The sequence below is a fragment of the Nymphalis io genome, chromosome 16 (genome assembly GCF_905147045.1).
Source record: "Nymphalis io chromosome 16, ilAglIoxx1.1, whole genome shotgun sequence".
Taxonomy (NCBI): Eukaryota; Metazoa; Arthropoda; class Insecta; order Lepidoptera; family Nymphalidae; genus Nymphalis; species Nymphalis io.
The window spans coordinates 10,535,251-10,559,325 of NC_065903.1; the positions used below are offsets into that span (position 1 = coordinate 10,535,251).

At 36.7% G+C, this 24,075-nt stretch overlaps 1 protein-coding gene across 1 annotated transcript in view; it reads right to left on the reverse strand.

The window, feature by feature from the left end:
- LOC126774297 (myeloid zinc finger 1) overlaps positions 1-24,075 on the reverse strand; it is a 42,230-nt gene continuing 18,155 nt past the window's right edge. The window contains exons 2-3 of the mRNA XM_050495751.1: positions 1,321-2,172; positions 1-914 (exon numbers count right to left, since the gene is read on the reverse strand). Coding sequence (XP_050351708.1) covers positions 1-914; positions 1,321-2,172 — 1,766 coding nt within the window. The remainder of the gene's footprint in view (positions 915-1,320; positions 2,173-24,075) is intronic.

The window sequence follows — 24,075 nt, forward strand, 5'->3', positions numbered from 1 at the left end:
TCACTGCGCGGGCAGGCAAGCTACGGCCGAGCCCGGACCTACAGCCGGCTTGAACTCGGCAGCGCTTGTCGCAGGGAACTGCTGGAACGGCGGTGCGTAGCACTGCGGGAAGTACAACTCCGGTTTCACGACAGCCGCCGCGGGTGGCAGCGGTCTCGGAGTCTTTGCATCGGCCCGTCGCGCCTTCGCCGCATGCGGGTTCATGTGGTTATCAATGTGTTTTTTGACTTCCGGTTCCGTAGCGAACCGACGCCGGCAGTTGGGCATTGGGCAACAGAATGGTCGATCGCCCTGGTGGGTGCGTGTGTGCTGGTCGAGTATCGCCTTTTGCCTGAAATCTTTTCCACACTGCGTACATTTGTACGGCTTCTCTCCTGTATGTATGCGGAGATGTTGATTCAATATCGTCCGTTGCCGGAAAAATCGAGGACAATAAACACACCCATATGGCTTTTCATTTGTGTGAATGCGCAGATGTTGTGTTAGATGTGACTGCTGACGAAAACGCTTACCACACTCTGGACATGGGTATGGCCGTGATTCTATATGTATGCAGCCATGTTGCAGTAATGTTGACTTTTGTTTGAATTCTTTTTGGCAAATTGGACAGCGCACATAAAGAGGCATTGCTCGTCCGCCTAGTACATCCGGTAGTTTTCCACCTTTCAGATACTGAAGTGAAAGACTAGAACCGAAGACGGCATGGTTAAGACCCTTAGTATCTTTGAAGTAAGCGGGGTACTGTGCCGTATCACCTGGTGAGAAGCAAGATCCACGTTGTTCACCATTCTGCCCATCCGTGTCTCCATAGGTCGACTGCACTTCCTCCTTGTTTTCATCGGGAGGGAACGGCACATCTTGAGGCCACAACGTCGGCGTCGTCCCGTTCTTGAAGATTAGGTGCGGTGAAACGTCTGCAAAAATTGAACATTTTGGTCAGTTACGAGTCCGATTCGTCCACGTAAGGATTATCGACGAGTGGGTTAATCGAACTGAGGACGGTTACAGGAGCGTCCGGCGATCGGTTCCGCGTCTCGCGAGCGCCCTCCGTTAAGCGGGCGACGAGGGGACCGAGAATTTGTCTGATAGGAAGGCCAATGGATGCGAGACCGAATCGAACGGGTGAGGGGCGGCGGGGATCGCAGGCGGCGCCAGCAGTGACGCGAACGCATCGAGTCAGTGCGGGCAACGCATGCGGGGACCGGGGCGGGGCATATATCTGTGAATAGCGCTCGCCTTGGTGTGTGCGGACGTGCTGGTTCAGGATGGCCTTCTGGCGGAAATGTTTGCCGCACTCGCCGCACGTATATGGCTTCTCACCGGAATGGATGCGCAGGTGCTGGTTGAGGATGGCGCGCTGCCGGAACGAGCGCGGGCAGTACACACACGCGTACGGTTTCTCGTTCGCGTGGATGCGCAGATGCTGCGTCAGGTGGGACTGCTGGCGAAACCGCTTGCCGCACTCCGGGCAACCATAAGGTCTCGAGTCCGTGTGGATGCGCTCGTGCTGTAGCAATGTAGATTTTTGCTTGAAGTCTTTGCCGCAGGTCAGGCACTTGAAAAGGCGAAGTTCAGAGTTGGGATTGTGTTTTCGAGGCTTGGGTGGCTCGGGTTGTACGATGTCTGGTAAATGCCGTAAGTCTGGAGTTGCATACTGATCCAGCGGGCCCTCTAGTGAAAGAACTCCGCCATTTTGTTTTAAGTAATGTAGCGGAAATCCACCGGTTCCAAGCATGTGACTAGTCGGTCTCGTTTCTTTGAAGTAGGGCGTAGCGTATTGTTGTTGTAAGTCCGGTTGTGGAACGAAGCAAGGAGTTCTGTCAAGATGATCTTGCGCCGTTGGTTGCGGTTGATTTTGCAGCTGTTGATCTACTTGCAAATGATCTGGCGATGTTTGTTGTTGTTGAGCTTGTTGTTGAGCCTGTTGTTGAGCTTGTTGCTGGGCCAGTTGCTGAGCTGCCTCGTCCGCTGATTGATCTGGTGGCGGTGGTGCGGGAGGATAGGGTGAAGGGGCTGGAGAGGCGAGTTGTGGCTCGGGTTGTGGTGAAGGTCCGCCAGGGCTCTGATGTTGCATGGCTTGGTAGCCTCCGTCCAAAACAGCGCCGCCCCATTGCGTACCAGGCGGAGCGCGTTCCACTCCATCCTTATACAACACATAAGGCGCTGTCGTATCTGTAAACAATAAGAAAGCCCTGTTAGATTATGTGTCTGTATAATAACTTAGTGAATATTCAAATAAAACCATAGATCGTAGTAAATCAAAAGAATGCTGGTATAAATCGGTGAAGTATCGCGAGTGGTAGCGTGTAGTCGTCGCGACGTCGCGTGCCACGCGGCTGCAACACTCGCTGCCAAATAAGAATTTAATAAAATGTCACATTCCACCCTGGGTGAGACATTTTTGATGGTTACATCGTTTACGGTATAGCAGCGAGACTAAAAGGCTAATATAAGTGAAAAGCTAATATAGTACTATTGGCAGAATTCTATACTTTAAATCCTTTATAGACATATAATTTTAAATCAATAAGTAAATAAAATATATTTTTTCTTCAATAAACGGTCATGATCATTGCATAAGTATAACGCACTTTAAATGAAAGGAACTAGTGTAAAATAAGCAAGATTTCTAATGATTTACTTTCTCAATAGATTGAGATTATATAAAAACGCGGGCCAAGACGACTGTTTTCTTTTCCCGCCCAAAGAAAACGTTGTATGGATTCGTGCTTCGGTCATTATTGAGTGTGTACTCGATTAAACCGAAGGTATACAGTGTTTTATTATATCCTTTAGAGGTACGATAAGGTATGACAAAAGTGACATAATTAGTTAATTGGCTTAGCTTTTTGCTTTGTCTGAGGTAATAAATTTTATAAATCCATTTTATTTATTTTACTTTAGAAATTAATGTAACGCATGTCTTTTATCTTTTATATTAGCGAACCAGTGACAATTATTTTTTAATTCTTGTTATCCTTTCGAAGTTACGTACGTTTCGAGTTTTTAATAAAAAAATCAAATAAATAATGCAATATCTGGTATTTGAAAAGTACGACCTTGAAATAATATTGTTATTTTCTAACAAGCAATTGAGACACTTCCAAAAGATTTAGAACAGAAGCTATCGAAAATCAATCTTTTGACATCAAGATAATCTTAATTTATATTAAGTTCAATATAATTAATTACACTAAAACGGCTACAATTTTTTTTTTGTGAGCACTAACATGATTCTTGGTTACAGTGAAAAAATGCCACTCCATCCATCTTGGCCGGGTGTCCGTTAATAACTTCTTGGATGGGCTAAACGAGATAAAATCGTACACTCATATCTCGGCCACAATCGATTTGTCGATATCTTGATTCGAGATATTCGTGACCTAACTCCTTTGGATGTATAAAATATCCAATTAGTATAGAAGCTCTATTCGATTTTATTATCTTTATTCTTATTCCAATAAAATTGTTTTTTTACTTTAATATTTCGACAGTTTTTTTTAAATTCTGTTCAAGTATTATTTTGACAATGATTATCATTCATTTAGTTGTATACAATTTATATGTAAATGTATTTTTTATGGTATTAAGTAGACAGGTTATGCAGGCCCATAGCCAGTGGAGAATATCTGACGAGTTAGTAGTATATTCCCAGATATAGACATAGCCTTACCACCAAATAGGAACGGGAAAAAGAATAATTCGTTTATGGTCGTTTCCAAGCACCAGTGGTAGCTTTTGTAAAATGTTAATTCAGAAATAACAAGTCATTTCTTCATCCAAGTTCATTCCTTCATCCAAGCTCAGGCGCAGGACCAACTGCTACAAGTTAACTACTAAAAAAAGGCCGTCGATCTATGTATATATATTTTAATTGTAAACCTCTTTAATTGATAAGAATTTAAAATTGAAGAACTTTAGTTTTAAAACTTTATGTCCGATATATTTATGATAGCGAAAGACGCAGAAAGCTCCGCTACGAGTACATTACAGTACATACATACGTCTTTTCATGTGCCATGAGACAAAGATTTATAGTCGAATAACATCTGTTTATAATCTCTCGGATAAATAATACGGGAGGAAACGCGAGAGCATCCAAATGATTTCTTCACTTGACAGCGATGTTTTAATGACGTGTGTAGTACGGCTTTAAATCTTGGTATCTTCGACCGGATGGCTGCACATGTGGGGTGTCACTTCGAATTAAGATTTTTTTGTCTTAACCCTTTTTAAATTATAGCGTTCGAATGACGTAGAATGCTATGGGAATGAAGCACCCCTTTCCATGATCGTAACTCGTTTGCGTTTTACGTTTTGTTTTGTTTTATATTAAATATATAGACGCGACGTTTTCGTGTTCAGTAATGACATTTCATGTCCTATTGGGAGCGCATCGTATGAACGTTGAGACTCACAAAACCTTTATGATTAACTTAAATATTTAATGTGAACTAACTTATTATTCTTATAATATAATAATAACTTCTACAAAAATTAGTGATTAGTACATTGAATTCGATAAACGATAAATTATTTATGTTAGTTTTTATTTTGATTTAAAACACTTAAAATATTTATAATTGGCATTAAAATTACATGAATGTCGTAAAGGTATGAGAGGTGAACGAGTGGTGAGCCGTGGAGCCGTGCGGCCCAAACTGGTCTGAGACGAACCGCCCCTTCCTGCGTTTGATCCTACTACGAAGTAGAGATAGCAAAAACACCATTCTATTTTGAATTTATACAGGCAATCTAGTAAGAATGTAATAATAAAAATAACATTTAAAAGATTCACATCGCGAAATATTAAAGAGAGACGAGAAATTTGGTTTTTTATTAAAATTATTTTGTTATTCAGATTCGAAACCAATGAGGTGTACAATTTACTTATAACTCTTGAAATAATGATAATTCTTCTGATAAAAATTAAACTAAAAAGTAAACATAAAATACACAGGAAAAGGTACGTCAAATATAAGATAATTAATTTACTTTTTTAAATTGTTTGATTGTAAAATTATATTAACTATTCTTTGATTTAATGCATCTGCGAACTGTACTTAGGTTCACGGATGGTCGAACCCGTCACCCGACGAACAACGACTGCTCACTGGATTAAACACCGACAAATTTATTCTCGTTTGTCGAAAATTTTAAATTAACTCTTATTATTAAATAAATAAAGCACAAAAGCTATTAAGAAAAGTTTTTTTTCATTTTGTCGTCGAGATCGAGAATCGAACGGGTGAAATAACATAATCTACGCGAGTTTTTGTGGTTTGTCCATTGGTTTTTGGACAATTATTTTTGATTACGTCTATCGAACGGTTGAAGTGGTGATTGGTATTTGATCGTTGTGGTTAATTTTAGAGGTCCTTTTTTAATATTTATTTGTATTACTAACTGAATTCTTGAAAATATAAATGAATTTGTTTTTAATGTGTAAGGAAATTAAGTATATTTTTTAAGCCATTAACATTTTTTAATTTAAGTAGAGTTTTTGATTGATGTTATCTTGGATTTCAAAGAGGAGGCTGTTTTTTAATAATTGTAAAGAAAATAAACCCCTGTATAATAAACATATGTACTCGAAATTATATTGAATAAGTTTTCTTTAACGATATTTCGTGCTTTATTCACTTGAGTTTTCTTAATTATTATACATATAGATCGGTCGTCTTACTAAAATTATAAAGGTAATATTTGTTTGTTTGTTGTTTTTCCGGTTTTACGTAAAAAGTACTTTACTTATTCCATCCAATAGATATGGTTTTTATTTTATTATTATTATTTTTTTTTTTTATATTCGCCGGGAGGGCAAATGACTCTACTCCACCTGATGGTAAGTGGTAGTAGAGTCCAAACGCGACGACGGCCAGTATAGACGGGAAAAACGTTCTGCACTAGCCGCCTTCGCCTTGCCGGCCCGCAAGATGCCTCTTCACGCCTCGTTTGAAGGAACCCGGGTTGTAAGAGGAGGGGAACACGTGAGCTGGTAAGGAATTCCATTTTTTGGAAGTGCGACAAAGAAAGGAGTTGCCAAATTTCTTTGTACGCGATGGAATTGATGTCACAGTTAGGCGGTGACATCGAGAACCAGCTCGCGTGGACTTAAGAAGGAAGGGGGAAGCAGGGATTAGAGAGAATAATTCCTCAGAGCACTCGCCGTGATACAGTCGATAGAAAGCGCTCAGTGCTGCTATCTCACGACGCAATTGTAAAGGTTCAAGGGTGTTTGTGACCTTTACGTCGCCAATAATGCGTACGGCACGTCGCTGCAACCGGTCCAAGGCCTCAAGTAGGTACTTAGCGGAGCCATCCCAAAGGTGCGAGCAATATTCCACGCAAGACCGTACCTGTGTTTTGTACAGCAGGCACAGTTGTTGAGGCGTGAAAAAGCGCCGCACCTTGTTCAGAACTCCGAGTTTCCGTGAAGCTGTTTTTATAACAGCCTCGATGTAATCCCTTGGACTAAGGTCGCAGCGAACGTCAATCCCCAGCATGGCGATTTTGCTTTGCATCACCAGCGGAGTACCACAGAGGGAGGGAAGAGGGGAAAATGTTGACTTTTTCGCCGTGAGAGCGCATACCTGTGTTTTCTTGGCATTAAACTCAACAAGATTATTAGAGCCCCATTTGGCGATGAGCTCTAACGTCCTATCGAGTTCAATGACAAGATTCTCCCGCCTCTCCTCAGTTTCCGCCCGCCCAGCCACTGCGCGTCCGTGGTATCCACCATGCACTGTACTATCATCTGCATAGCAATGTATGTTCCCAAGGGAGAGCATATCATTGATATGCAAAAGAAAGAGTGTGGGAGATAGCACAGATCCCTGGGGGACCCCAGCATTCACTACATAGAATTGTGAAGCGCAACCATCTACTAAAACACGAAGGCTACGCTTGTGTAGGAAGCTGGCAATCCAGGTGCATAGCTGAGCAGGCAGACCATATGCCGGTAGCTTGGAGAGAAGACTTCTGTGCCAGACCCTGTCGAAAGCCTTGGAGATATCGAGGCTGACAGCCAACGATTCTCCATGCTTGTCGATAGCTTCACCCCAGAGGTGTGTTACGTACGCTAGAAGATCACCTGTGGACCGTTTTGGTCGAAACCCGTACTGACGATCATTAATTAGGCAGTGATCTTCTAGGTAATGGATCAGTTGGTTGTTTAAAATCCGTTCCATCACCTTACAAAGTACTGAGGTGATAGCTATTGGCCGATAATTTGCCGGGTCAGACCGATCCCCTTTTTTGGGAACCGCTTGCACATTAGCTCTTCTCCAAGCCTCCGGCACACTTCCCGAAGAGAGAGAAAGTTGGAACAGGCGCGTTAACACAGGAGACAGCTCCGCTGCGCACTTCTTCAGCACTATGGCTGGTATTCCATCGGGACCTAGCTAGCTTTCCGTACATCAAGTGATTGCAGCTCCGCACGCACATCACGTTGCCTGATTTTAATGTCAGGCATCGTATGACCACATGCAGGTATTGTAGGTGGCAGTGCACTACAATCATCGATGACGGAATTGTCGGCAAAGAGTTTAGCCAGGAGATCAGCTTGCTCTTGCGGACTGTGAGCTAGCGATCCGTCCGGATTTCTGAGCGGTGGCAGCGAAGGTTGGCAGAAATTGTTTTGCACAGACTTGGTCAGACGCCAGAAGCTACGGGAGCCCCTAGGATGCGAAACAAGGTCATGACCAATCTGTACAATGCGCTGTGCATCCGCTCTCGTGTATGCCTTTCTACAGGACTTGGAATTTTTATTATAGTTTGCTTTCAGTGAGTCAATGTTAGATGCCCCGCTAATGCAGCCGTTGATCCACTTGCGATATGCCGCCTGCTTAGATGATACAGCATCGGCACATTCACGAGTGAACCAACGGTTACGCGTACTCCTACTGACGAGATCTAAGCTAGGAATGTAGTATTCCATTCCCAGCATGATCTCGCCAGCAACAGCAGCGGCACTAGCTGTCGGGTCATTCCCACTGAAGCAACGTTCCTTCCAAGGGACCGACGCATAGTAATCGCGCATACCGTCCCAATCCGCCGACTTATAGTGCCAAACGCGACGTTTGCATACCGCTAGTGGCGGCAGCTTGGCCTGTGGCACTCTGGTAGAAATAAGGCTGTGGTCCGAAGAGCCAAGAGGAGCCTGAACCACAACCTGATATTCCACCGGGTGAGAAGTCAGCAGAAGGTCCAGTAGAGAAGGTGCTTGCCCATCAATGTCTGGGATCCTGGTGGGCTGATCAACCAGTTGGGTCAAGTCATGTGTGAGAGCAAAAGCATGAGCAGTCCTTCCAGCATGGTCAGTTTTGAGGGATTTCAACCAGGATTCGTTTTGAGCATTAAAGTCCCCCAAAAACACCAATTCCGCGTTAGGAAATTGCTCTTGCGCAGCATCTGCCACCCGACTAAGATGGTCAAATAATCGGCTTGTCTCCAAGTCACCATTGTGGGATCTGTAGAGGCACACGTAGACTCGGCTCTGACGAACCAGGTCCACACGTACCACCAACATGGAGAAGGAGGGGTCCTCCAAGCAGCGCAGTCGGTGACAGCAAACATCCGTCCTGACGAACAAGCATACTCCGGCTTTCGCTTTGAAGGATTCTTCAAGCGTGTAGCCGGGATAATTAAGGTAGCTGGTATCGGCAAATACTCCGTGTATTTGTGTCTCCGTGAGAAACAACATTGCTGGCCGTGCTGTCTCGAGATGGTGGTGGACAGCGTTGAGGTTAGTGTGGAGTCCTCGGATGTTAGAGAACTCGACCTCAAACAGCGAGGGTATGGTGGGGGTGTGCACCGCTGTACGACCGTTATTTCTTTTTTGTTGCGCCATTTGGGAAAAATGAAGTGGAAAAGAGACGTGAAGCGAGCGATGTATTGCCACGATAGGGATGGGCAAAGTGTGGAGGCGTGTTTCCCCAAGTGGTTGCCAAAAGGAAAAATACACTGACCCACCGGACGGAAGGGCCCCCGAACCCCCCCGAAAGTGGCCGCCGGGACCCCACCTACCGGTCACCAACCGGCACGACGGTCCACCCCGAGATTATGCGTGGCCTGGTGGGGCAGCCTCACGAGCTGGTTAGGCACGCTCGGGCCCCTGTACTATGCCACGGGCGGCCAGCGGAACAGCCGTTTCTTCGGGTCTCCCTGACCGGCAGGTCAATACAGTTTCCCCCGGCATTGGTTCAACAGCCGTCTCCAGTTGGACCAACACCCATCGCGGCAATACTCGCTCGGGCTCTGGCTGTACGCTGGCTGACCTCGAAACGCGGCTGCAAGCCACTTCACGAGTTTTTCACCATGCGTACGGTGGTAACAAGCCAGGCGGATGTTAGCATCCTACCACCAGATGAGCAGATGGTCGCTCAGATATCCCTTAGTCGCCTCTTACGACACCCATGGGAAAGAGAGGGGCAGTGAAATGTATTCTTTCTCCGTCACTGCACGGAAGATAGTTAATAGTTTTACGTTATACATAAGCTACATATATAATATGTTAATATTTGTATATTGTTTGAAATATAGCATAATATGTCGACGAACTCAAAGAGAAAATTGTCGGTGCAGGCGCTTTCGAAGTAAATGCTGCCATAACCATTAAAGATACAAAAACATTACGTGAGATATTTGTAGGTCTCCAAAATATCAATAGAAATTAGTTTAGTTGTAATAAAATCGAAATAATACTATTATCAAAATAAATAACATATTAATGTTAAACTTTTTCTCAGAACAAATGTTGACTTTTGCACTTTGCAATTTCAACAAGAAGTTTTAGAAGTATTACAATATATATATGAGATAAGCTCTTAATAATTCTTTATATATATCCCATTGATTAAATATCTTATCTTAACACAGAATATTATCCTTAAATTACCCACACGAAGTCGAGACGGGCATCATATATTGTATGTGATATACCTCTCATTATGTCGATGTGAAGTTATAAGATTTATATTCAGGTAGCTCGTAATGTAGGCGATAATACAAGTAAGAAGACGTTCGCGATGTTCTATTGGTTAGTTCATGACCAGTGGGTATTTTAGCTGGTGATTCATAAAACTTGTTAACTTGCTGCCGATCAACAATAAGAGCAGGATGCTTGGAAGTCGCTGACTCACGCTTTGTGAGCGAAGCACCAACGTTAGTAGGAATTTTTCTATATATATTCATAATTTGTATAGGACGCGTAGTTTAACGATCGATAATATAATTCAAATTATATTATATATTTTTATTATCTTCGTGAAATTATTTAAACTAAATGTGAATCACGACGTACAAAATGTTTATAGATATTAATTTAATATTTCGTATTAATTATATTTATTTATAAAAAATATATTATCGTAAGTAGTGCATGTATACCTCATAATTAAAAGCCTGTTATTATTAAAGAAATAATTCATAAAGTATGACGACAGCGGCAATTACTTCTATTTTATATAAAATAACAAAAAAGATAAATATGTTTCCATCATTTATCAATACAAGGAGAGTTTTAACGTACTTTTATAGTATTTTTTCTATAAAGAACAAATTGTTCCAAATTCGATACAAATACAAAAGAAACAAAACAAACAATTTCTTTGTTATAGGCTTAAAAAAGAATACAATATAAATTTAAATGTTACTAAGTAGCGTCTAATAACTGATTTTTGTATTCAATCGTACTAGTCGGCATAGATTTAATCGCAATTAACGTTTAAAATCTGGACCCTAGTGTCACAGACAAATCATCATAAAACTACAAATAATAAGTTAGTCCTCTAAAACAAGTTTAGTCATCTAATGCTTTACCTACTTTGTAATATATTCCTTTATAATGCATTCAAAATAAAACGACTTATTATTGTGTAAAAACTTCTTGTCATTTTAGCCGTAATGTTACTTTAACTGTTTCAGCTTAACAAACAAGTATTTCATTCGAAATTCAAAATGAATACACTAAAGATGTGTGTAAACGTTGAATGAAATGAAGATGTTTTGTAAAAAGTCAAGTGTCAACAACGCATAAAAAGTGGAACATACGTACGTGTAAACGGCCATACGTACGATCAAGTGAAAATAAAAATGCTATAAGTTACATTGCTGTATTAACTTGGAGTCAAGATGTATTTGTATCAACAGATGCGGCTCTGAACATTACACATAGAATGGTGAAGCGAAAGTGACAGCTCGTTTTGGCGGGAATGTGTACGCAAGTTATAACGTATGGCTGGCATTGGGTTTTTTTTGCTTAAATTACATTTGTAATTCTTTGATACAAACAAGTTATCGTTTGTTTTATTTTTATATTATTAAATTAATTTTACTATATAAGCAACAAGCTATGCATTTGAAAAGTATTAAAAAATTATATATTTTAAAATTTGTAACTTATTAGGATACGAAAGATACCTTATCTAAATCGTAATGAAATCACCCACCCAATGAGCCTTTGTGACACATCCCCAAATCCTTATCCAATCGACATCGGTACCGGTTGTACGCACGTTGCACGACACTGCGTCGCGACAATTTATTTCGGTACGGGGCAATGCACTTCGCACGCAGCCCTGAGATCGTGGCGAATAAACGAGAGTAAACATGAAACGGTGGAAGAAAAAAAACGACAAATCAAGGCTATTAAAATTAGTTGACACGGACGGACTGCGCGCACTTTTGAACTGAAAGTGAAGTTGTCTTGCTCTGTAAGCTGTTTTGGTATATATGGCGTTTGATTTACGATATGTCTTAATATTTTATGTTATGGTGAGACTGTACATAGATCACGAAGGTAGGATTGATGTCACAATAAAGACTGTACCATATATTAGAGATTTCTTTTTTTTTTGTGGTACTACAACATTTTGTACTTAAAATTTGATTTTGCAGTACATAAAGAGCAGTTGTTTGGGTATTTATGTCGTATATAAATGAGAAAATAATTTTCCATAGGCGCAGTACCGCATTTTAAAAATAAATATAATAAATCTTTTTAAATGGTTTTGGGCGTAATTAACGGCGTGTTCGCACTCGCGGCGACTAAAGAATGGCACTGAAGGCAATAAAAGTTTAATACAGCCGATGTAACATGGATGCACTTTGTTATTCCTGAAATAAATGGACCGGCCTCCATGCGCCCTAAATCGTACTGCGACACGGAAAAGCAATTTAACACATCCTAATTAAAAGCGTTCAATATACGTCGCAATTTTTCGGACAGCGTATAAAATCTATAAAAAAAACAACTTGGGTGTATATAGTCTGTGCGCGCGTGACAGGTGATTTGTCATGTTTCGCGCCAAATGTGACGTCGCACAAATCTTCGAAATGGCGTTTGGGTGCAATTAAACCGAGAGGCTTGCAATAACTGGGCATAAAGCAAACGATGCATTGGTGACGCGACCGGCTATTTCCGTCCGCGACGCCCCTCGACAAATGCTAATGTCCTCTAGGACTCTCCAGCGGTACCGTTGATGTCATGATTGCTTTTCGATTATAAATGACTTTCCTATGAATATTTATGTTAATGCGATAATAACTATGTCATTGGAAAAACTATTTGATCACAATAACAAAGACATTTGGCGACTAACTTCTCTTTATTTGAATATTAAAATATATTTTATTGGATATACGAACACACATGTTCTTTATTTAAAATATTAATATAAGATGTAATTGAAATAAAATTTTCCACGAAATTTTTTGTTTGCTTTTGATTTAAACAACCAATAAAATCGCTTGCGTATTTTTATTAGTATTACATGATCAACTTGAAAATTTATATAAGTAATGTTTCACAAATATTATTAAAATTGAATTGTTGTTTATTATTTATTTGTTTATATAATACATAGCTAACAGCACGTTAAAAAAAATACTACTTTATTAGATATTTAGATTTGGAAAATAATACTTTATTAGATATAATTATTGTTATACATAATATACTTAAGATTTGTTTTCTACCTAACGTGTATGTACATATTGTGTTAAAATTTTCGATAATAGTAATAATTTCACTTTGATTTAAATTTATTGCGTTTGAAATAATAGTACAAAAAGTTTTTTGCCGATTTTTATGAATAATTTGGATGATGACCATAATAGGAAAACTTATTTGCCAAAAATTTAAATTATTGCTGAAAGACGCTTAAAAATTCGTAGTTAAAAAAAAGGGCTGAAAAGCGTTTCACTTTGAACTCTACAACTACTCTATTATACATGTATGGTATAGTAATATATATAATGATACTCGTCGTAAAGTTAACGACTGGTCGTTTATTACGAGTGTGTGAGAGGTGACCGCCTTCAGTAGTTAGATTTGAAATGGTTTGTTAGTGCGCGAATCGCAAGCTTCTATCATGATAAGCTTTTGACTTTTACTTGTATAATTTTACAGATAATAACAAGAATTTCTGTTTCACTTTCAAATACTTGACGATGTATAAATAACATATATGAAAAAGTTTTTAAGCAGTGTTTTTTTTTTTAAATTAGTGCGTAATTTAACGTCACCAACAAAAGTGCACAAATTACTAAATTCGCAGGTAAAGTTAATTAAAAGCTTGTAAGAAATATGAAACAAAGTAATTGTTACTAAATTTAGAATTATTATTAAAATCTATAATAGGTTACACGTAGTTTTATGTGTTATTTAGATAAATATATATATCTAAATATATTAGGACTGCATGCTTGTAAAAATGTATATTTTCTTTAAATATATTAAAGTTAAGCGAAGTGAGATTTTAATATTTGTAAAAATTGTGTTTTACGTTTTTTATAAATATTTTGGTAAAAAGCCGAGATGGCACAGTGGTAAGTACCCGTGAATAAAAAAAAGTAGCACTGAATTTTCATGTGCTAATTTTTTTATTATAACCCATCATGTGCTTGACGGTGAAGGAAAACATCCCGAGGAAACCTGCATGTGTAAAATTTCACTGAGATTCTGCCACATGTGTATTTTACCAACCTGCATTGGAGCAGCATGGTGGAATAAGCTCCAAACCTTCTTCTCAAAAAGGGAGAGGGGGCCTTAGCCTGGCAGTGGGATATTCACAGACTGTTACTGTGAATGTGAATTAACAATTTCCCAATCATTTTTTAAATAAAAATAAATTAAAAAATATCCTGTCTGTCCGTGTGAATTATCTCACGACATAATCTTAGGTGCCAATTTTATTAGGATACGTTGAACGTTCATTTTGTAACAATTTGAACAGACAAATGTTCACAGTCTTAATACTTTACATTTTTACTACCGGTACCATCTTTTTACAAGTAAATTGCATACAATGTCCAATTCCCTTCTTAGCGTTGAAATTTTCAAAAATACGTTCCTAGCGGATGCTTCTGTATAAAAAAAATGTAAGACGATCCAAATTTCAGTTCCCTACTCAGTAGTTTTGGCTCTGCATTGATTGAGAAACAATTTTATTACTATAAAGTTATATTCGTTGTGTATATAGAGTATATGTTACTATATCGATATTAATATAAATTTAACGACCTTTATTCAACTCACCAACTCAAAAGTTCAATGTGAAGTGAACGAAAACAATATCTTCAAGGTCTGTCCATATTTCTTCCTATCAGATCTACTTAGGACAAAGCGCGCTGACTCAGTTACACTTCTTGGAAGGATAATTTGATTATTAATGTATTTTACATTTTGATAATTTAAATGAGTCAATTTATAATAATTATTTAGTCCAAATTTAACAGCTTTAGATAAATGCTCGTATAATTCATATCTAATATTATATTGTAATACAATTTAGATTATAAACAAAAATTGTGGTTTCAAGACCGGGTAAATATCGTTGCCTTTCGATGTGCTTAATTTGTGAGTAAGGGTATTTGCATGGGTCAGATGAAATTCCGCCACAAGTGCAAACCCCTTATTGCAGCGAGGCAGAATGCTCCAAACCTTCAAGATGAGACCTTTGCCAAATAATGTAACACTTACAAGCTAATATTTTTTTTAAATAAATAAATATTATAGCATTACATTTAATTAAACTTGTAAAATGAAGATCATAGATACGATTCATAAGAGCCTACTCGAAAAAAAAATACATATTTCGATTTTATTTGCAATGAAACCTTCTCTCCGCTCCATGGCAGCAATCTTTTAATTTTTGGCAAGAATACTTAGAATCTATTATATTATATTCTAAGTTGACACTTGCATTTTTTTTTTATTATTCGCTGTGGTTACGAATTGACTTAAGTGGCACAGAATAAAATATATAATTTGACTTATTAATTAGATAAAGATCGTGACATTGCCTGTGGCGCAGTTGATCATGATATTTAAGTTATTACAAGTCAAGTGCTTATAATTATTAATAATTATACGTGACTTCATATACCTTCATATACATATTCAATCATCTACTATATACTTCGTGTTCTACCAAAGAAAAGAAGAAACTAATAATAATAATTAACGGTAACATTAATTCATGTACTGGATTGGTACCTTATGACTAATGTTACTTTTTGGTATATAATTAGACGTTATGAGGTGCGAGAGGATAGGCGAGAGGCAAGAGTGCCTCGGAGGAGAGGGACAGGTTTATTTTGGGCTAATTATGAGAAGAACGCACCATAGCGGACGTAGCTTTATCACCAATATATTATTTTAGTTTGTGGACGAGATTATTTTTAAGGCTTAAGAAATGTCAATGGGTCAACATTTTTCGTTAGTATGTGTATTTTTTTTAATGTAAATAGAATTTTTGAAAAAAATAAAAGCAAATAATCCATTAACAATACAGCAATTTAGTTTTGTAAGTAGTCAAATACCATTGTAATTAATAAAAAAATTAAATGTTTATACGTGTTCTAATATTAATTGTATTAATAAAAATATTTTATGTAATTTATTATTATATTATTATTATAATGAATTAAAGCATTCTATTCAGTTTCATTTTTAAAGCACCCTCCAAATATTATATATTTTTCATATTCGTTGAGATTGTTTCAATATGGGAAAATTCCTAACATAAAAACTAGCTGCATCATTGTATTAGTTATCATGGCTGTATAATAAAGTATCATTGAGACAAAAATAAAAAAAAAGCCTGCAGCCTTAGCGAGGCTTACACGGACGATGGTTCTTATAACTCTCGGAATAAGGGTTACAATGCATTGGAGTATATGTCAACATGTGGTGCCGTAGACAACGGCTCTTGAGCAGAGACAAGGGGCTCTATTTTTAACAGATTATGCACGGGACGCGCTGACGAAGCGTGCTGAAGATTCGCTGGTCACAATGCCTACAACTTTTTTTGTGTGCTCGACTTATTTGTTGGAACAAGACTAATTTAGGTTACTCTCATCTATAGTGTCCAGTAGACAAAACGAATTATAAGTAGTAAAATTTTATGTTAATTTTATTTATTGGTTTATCATTATTTAAATTTTAAGTCTTTAAAAAGTCGTTAATTTTTTAATGTTTTTGCGAATATAATATTCGTTGTTTATCCGGCTTATATTTGTGTTAAGTGTTAAGTCAAATAGGATTAATGAATATAAAATGGACAACAGGTAACAGTTGAAAATATAAGAAGCTCGTAGTTTTGCAACATATAGACCGGATTTCCACAGACAAACTGCATTGCGGGGTAAACTTAGGCAAACTCCGCGGTGCCATTGCATGTCCTACCGGCAATAAATTAAAAAGTAAAAGTAATAAATATGGCGGGATCAACGAACGAATTCGTTTGGCGCCTAGCACGCGAACCTTCCGTGCATCGGTTCGGATACAAGGATCAATTATGTGCCTTATAAGAGAAGGGTGGTCTAACGCGTTGTTCGAAAAGATTTATTGCTTATAAGATTTTTAAGTCGATGTTTATTGGCATGTTATTTTATAATGATTATATTAGTTTAGAAGTGAAAATAAATAAAAATAATATTACTAAATGTCCCAAAGCTGGGTTAAGCTTTCCTTCTTGTTATGAGCCTGATCTAGTAACAAATACGCTATTTAACCGCATGGCAGTGAATGTTTTCCTTCACTGAACACAACACGTAATTTACTAAAGCATACAAGCAATGCAAACAAACTATTTTTCACATCTAAAATATTTTTTACATCCGAAACAGCCTGTGAATGTCCCACTGCTGGGCTAAAGCTTCTCCTCATTTTGAGGAGAAGGTATTTTTACATATAATTTTAGATTTGATTCTCACATAGCTTCCATAAGTAAGGATTGTTATATTAAAACATTAACACAGACGCAGCTTCACCCGCTGAACTTAAAGCAAATTTACTACCAGGCGTGAGAAGTTCGATCAATCACGAAATTGCGTATTGACATATTATTTTTAACCTAACCTTCTGTTTACCTATTGAACTTCATATTATTTTTCTTATCAAAATTTTGAAACACGCCAATAATGCGCCTCAGTCAAAAGTACCTTCCAAATTTCAGTTCTATGTTTTAAGTTAGTAAGTAGTTTGTACATATATGCAATTTATTTATTCCAACACTAATTTAATTCATTTAATTAAAGTACATACTTTTGATAAGAAAATACAACAAGATAGCAGCCCCCACAAGCCGTAAATGTCCCACGGCTAGGCCTTATATGGCTTGGAGCTTATTCCACCAAGCTCATTTTTGCTCGAATATGAATTGCTTACAAACATAAAAGTAAATTGCATACAGTAATGATTCAACTTACTACTTTTTATAATAAAACATAAGTTATATATTTTTGTACAGAATCGTATCAATTACTCTCCTAAAATAAAGTAATACTCAAAACAATACAAGTACCGTACATATGTAATATGTGCATATAGTATGTATGTATATATTGCTTCATTATTTTCAGGTGCTTCGCATGGCGGGAATAGCATTGTTTAGGTTAAAAAGTTAAAAAAATCAACTTTTAATCTGTCGTCTACCATTCGAGTTCCTCGTTTTAAAAATCCGTTACAATTAAAACAAAGGGGTTCGAACATTTTCTTTCTTTTCGAATATACATTCAGTATTTTCAAAAGAAATCCGTCAAAAGAAAACCGAGGCGATTTCCTTGACGCCGAAGAAATGTTATGTGAAAATGAACCTTACCACCTTTGTTTAGGTAAGAAAGAAATGAATGAGGTTTGTGTACTCGTACAAAGTTTAGAGGCAGCTTATTTAGGATATTATAAGCTTTATGACTATAGAAATAAAGTATATGTTCCGTGTACAGGTTTGGTTTGTAAGATGTCTGGACGGGTGAATGAACCCTGAAAGCGCGCGTTTCAGAAGTTTGAGACACGCCATCACTTCCTGAAGCTCTCAGTGCTAGAATTTTGTTTTATACTTTCAACGTACTTTTATTTGGAGTAAGGACGAAGGTATGCTATGACCTCTTGTGTAATTTATGAGTGGTATTGTGTAATCTCAGTGAATATTTTTGTAAGCTTCTATTTGTTAACTGACCTTCATTTTTTTGCAAACTTTTTATAAAAAAATTGTAAAATTTTCGAAATAAGGAACTTTTATACTTATTCATTTTAGTACTAGAATTTAATTTACATTAATGATGTTAATGAATATATTGTACATAATAATGTTTGCATGTTTATCTTCTATGCGTTCCTATCCGATTATTATGAAACTGGTGAGATTTTTTTTTTTTTTTTATAGAATAGGAAGGTGGACGAGCATATGGGCCACCTGATGGTAAGTGGTCACCAAACGCCCTTAGACATTGGCATTGTAAGAAATGTCAACCATCGCTTATAGCCAATGCGCCACCAACCTTGGGAACTAAGATTTTATGTCCCTTGTGCCTGTAATTACACTGGCTCACTCACCCTTCAAACCGGAACACAACAATATCAAGTATTGCTGTTTTGCGGTAGAATATCTGATGAGTGGGTGGTACCTACCCAGACGGGCTTGCACAAAGCCCTACCACCAGTAAATGATGTTCTGCTTACACCAGCAAACGCACTGGAATAAAATTTTGTTTTTCTTTCTGTATTTGTCTTTTAATAAACACGTTTTATATGGACCCTTAGCCTACCCTGGCGAAGTCGGGTCGAGCAGCTAGTAATCAAATAAATATAAAATTGTTATCAAATAAATAAACTACTACGAACTACATTCACGATTTCAAACTGACGCAGCACCCCTACCTCAAACTTGGTGTCTTGGAACACTTGTAACTTTCGTTTTCAGGGTGCAAACTCGACTTGTGAAACAATATCACTTATATTATGTCACAAGCATTTTAACTCACTAAATTACTTTGAATAATATCTTAAAATAGTGTCAATTAATTTCTTTAAATGAAATTACTAAAGAAAAATGAGCGTTTGTCAGGAGAACATTTTCAAGGTCGAATTATAGTGTATAATGTATGAGCGAAAAAGTTTTTGACGCGTATAATTGACTACTTTTGTAACGTTTACTAATTTAAATGCTTTATATTTATTTTTTAACAGAGAACGAATGCTCTATTTGAACTTATATTTAAATGTAATTGTTATTTACATTTAGAATATTTTTTTATAAACTTTTTTACTTCGGTGTTAGGCAGAATGTTAATACATCATAACCGTTTCAGCTTTCAAGTTAAATACATCATCAGCTGTCAGATTTGACAGCTTGACGGCAATCACCATGTGAGCTTCCTAGCGGTTATTTTTTTAAATACGTTCAGTAATGAATGTGCATTTGAGAAACTTTTAAGAGTATACAATTATATACGTTATAAAATATTACAACAATATATATATTCTAAATTAAATATAGTAAATTTTTATATGTCATTTAATTTGTTGAGATTGAATGCAAAACATGCTTAATTAAAATTTCAAATACTTAATTCAAAGTACTATTAGATAAAGTATAATTATTTTTATTTGTTGAATAGAGGGTACGTACACGTTTTGTTATATTAGATTTTAAAAAGCGAACAAATACAATTTTAAACTGACATATGTGAGCTATAAGTGTTTGTAATTTTTTTTTAATTATTAGGTATCAGAATCCATAAGTCTAAAAGTACTAAACAGATACAATGCAAACGTGTCATATTTTAATTTCTACTGCATTATCATTACGAATACAACAAATTTATTGAAGTACATCCATATTCATACGACAGGCCGTAACGGACGAAAAACGCTGCTGCGCCATTAACTCACTCGGCCATTTTTCAATTATGCCAAATGTGTATGGCGTATATAAATCATGTTCCTCACATATGTACCTGCGTGAGGGAGGGCGGCCATGTACGAACGGGGTGTGTTTAATTTGTAAACGGAAAATGGATCGAAACATTTACGATAGCTTATCCAATATCAGTCTGGACTGGGGTGCATCAAAAAATAATATGCGGACTTTGAAAAGAATTTATGCGATGTTTTTTTTTATATGGCAACATCGCTTAATGAAATAGGTATTTTCAGATTGCGTTTGAAGTTTGTTTGATACAATATATTGCATAGCAGTTGCAGCAAACAGATTGACCGCTATCTTTTCATTGGTTTTATTAAAGCTCTCATTTATTTTTATAGGTTGTGGCTGTTCATTCAAGTTTTTTACTATATGATTAGTATAAGCGCTAAAATAATATATCTTTACCGTTTATTTATAGGATTACTTAGATATTAACCAAATGGAAATACTACTTTAATATTATAAATGTGAAAGTTTGTGTGTTTGGATACTTGTTACCTAATTACGCAATAACGGCTGGACAGTTTTGGATGAAATACGGAATAGTATTTCATCCAAAACAATATAGTACAAATACTCTAACTCTATACACAGGCTACCATATACATTTTAGTCCCATGGCGAAGTTAGTGTTTTGTTCGTAAGCTGTATTTTTTCAAGACAATTTTCTAAGAGTTAAATGTCAATATAAAATGAATTGACAACGATTGACACTGTCGAAAAATATCACTTAGTGTGATTTGTTAGGAAACACACAGTCGTCTCAAAATTTCAAGCCAGTCAAAATTAGTTAATCAGTCAGGACATTGTTTTATACCTATATGGGCAATAAAATAATAACAATGCCCTCCAGACCGATTTCGGCCACGGTGGCCAATCTCAAGAGAGCCAACTACGCAGGAGATATTATAGTGTACAAGTATGTGCGCAAACACAGGTGCACTTTCTATTCCCTAACTCTCATAATCCGATGGGACGGCAATCCGACACGACCGGAAAGAGTTCTAAATGGACAATAAAAATAAGTATATCAAATGTACAATAATGATTGTTGCAAATTGTAATTTGTTTTACAGTAACAGCCTGTTAATGTCCCACTGCTGGGCTAAGGCCTCCTCTCCCTTTTTGAGGAGAAGGTTTTAGTGATTATTACACCACGCTGCTCCAATGCGGGTTGGTACACCACACATACACATGTGACATCATTTAAATAAAATTAGACACATGCAGGTTTCCTCACGATGTTTTCCTTCACCGTCAAGCACGAGATGAATTTTAATCACAAATTAAGCACATGAAAATTCAGTGGTGCTTACCCGGGTTTGAACCCACGATCATTGGTTAAGATTCACGCGTTCTAACCACTAGGCCATCTCGGCTTTAGTTTTTTTAGTTAATAGGCCATTTGTTTTAGTTAATATAAAAAACACCATTATTGAAGCGTTATTATTGAAGTATTACCCAGAAGTAACTAGAAAGATATCCGTGCATATATTGTATGTCATGTATTGAGAACAAAAAAACAAATAATATGTACAAAATATACATATAAATAATTTTATATAAGTTAAAATCAAATTGATAAGGAAATAAGCTAAATGCTACTTTTAAATGAACCACGAGTTCATTACATTGTTATTATTATTAACTTTTTCGGTTTCAGTTTGATCGTCGAAGAATGTGTTTTTTAAGTGTAATTATAAAAGAAAGAATCAAAGCATACGATTGCGAAAACTTAATATAAACATGTTCTGCAAGAAAATCGATTTAAAAAGCATACATGTTATTTTATACAAACCCACGAACCTTCAACGCAATATGACGCAAGACTGAATAATGTAAATAAACTACAATTTCCATCAAAACCTTTTCCCAGAATCGAAGTTCAATTTAAAAAATTAAGAAAAAATAAAAACAGCATTCGAATTTCAGATCGTCTAGGTGGCCAGTGGCGCACGTTAATTCCATCGATCATTACTCCCTGCAATCCGCCAATCGAAAAATAAAAACACTGGCAACCCCACCTGCATCCCTCCCCAGCTTCGGGGAGATGTGATTTTTTTTTCGAGCGTCACCCCCATCGCACTGTCGGTACCTATTATTATAATGATCGCAGTTCTCATATGTACTGGATTTTACTGATGTAATTCATTGATGAACGGTGTTACGTTTTAAAATACGAGCGAACATTCGTTATTTTAGTTCAGTAAAAAATGCATTTATTCAACTGTTATAAATTTGGTGAATCAATCTTTATTTATTTAAGAGAATATTTAAATTAATACACAAATACATATTGCATACATAAAAGTAGTGCATATATTTAGTTAGACTGCACTCTTTAAACACGAAGCGACTTTCGACTCAGAATATTTTTATATGTATACATCTCTACTATGTCGTAATTTATGTTTAAAAGAAATTGATATTCTTTACATGTATTGAAAAGTCATGAGATTAGTATAGTAACACTCTGTAGCTATGCGTAAGTGCTACGATGATTGTAGCTGCGGTCTACAACTCTACGCGAAGCATAAGATTTCAACTATTTAAGATGACATAGTTACAGAGCAGACACTAATTAACTTGCTTAAGTGTGTATGTGAAAGATTTTTGTTTATCGAAGTTGTTTAGTTAAAGAAAATAAAAAAGCTATAACAGAATTATACTGATATGATTAGCTTAGACTAACGGTATTAAAGAATAAAGGTATTTATTAGCATATCGCATAATTACATACAAAAATAATTCAGAAACGTATTTATTTATACATATATTTTTGCAATATATACAAATACCTACATAACATAGACAGTACTTCAAAAAAATGATAAAGCATGATCGGTTATTTAAACATTTACACTAACCCGTTGCGTGTGTGCGTATATATCGTAAGTACAGAGGTGTAAATGTGTGCGTGTCTGCAGAATCGAGCTCGGGCTGAGCCTCATCGCGTGCAAAACGCCATGCAAAAATGTGCATTGTACATAGACACCACTATCTATGACCTCCCCACCCGCCCCCTGCCTTTAAACAAATAGATCTTTCGGAGGAACTTTTGTTTTATGTACAGACCACTCTATGTTGGTCAGGGCGGATAGGGAGCAACACAGTCCCCTTTTATGTGTCATGTAGTTTTAAATTACGAATTATCTGCATGATTGTTTCGAATATCATGAGAATTTGAAATTGGAATATATTTTATGTAATGTAAGCATTTATTATTTTTTCATATTTCTAAAGTATGGTACGATTAATCAATTAATTCGTATAGATTTTTTTAATGAGCATTTAGCTCATAATAATAGGAAATTTATATTTTCTGAAATAATCAATTTTGATATTTGTTTTTATATTTCAAATTAAGCCACAAATTCGAATGTTATGCTCGTTAGCGGTGATGGTGATACAAGAAAAAGAGAATGTTCTTGTAAGACTGCCATACAAATTGTGTACCTGTAAACGAATCATGTAGGAGTTCACTTTTTAAAATTCTATTCAGTAGGTATTATACTATATTCTGAAAGTCAATTAAGAAACGTATTTTTAAGCTCCGTTTTCAATTTTAAAACCGTCCTTTCAAAGCGCCTTTTACTTTACTCAGCAAAGTATAGAATTTAACGAAGCCGTAATTATAATGCTCAAAAGAAATTCCTTTTTTACAGCAATTTAATGAATTGCTGGTTTTCCTTAAGATTGAATGGGTGGATGTACGTATTTACTTATAATTTGAGTAATTGACCGAAAAGTTGTTAATCATAGTTTTTCGATTGTCTACAGTTAGTTTGTGTATGTTCAAAAAGTTTTGTTGCAACGATCTTGGAAAGAGCGGGAAAAGTTTGGTATACACGGCTGGAAGGAG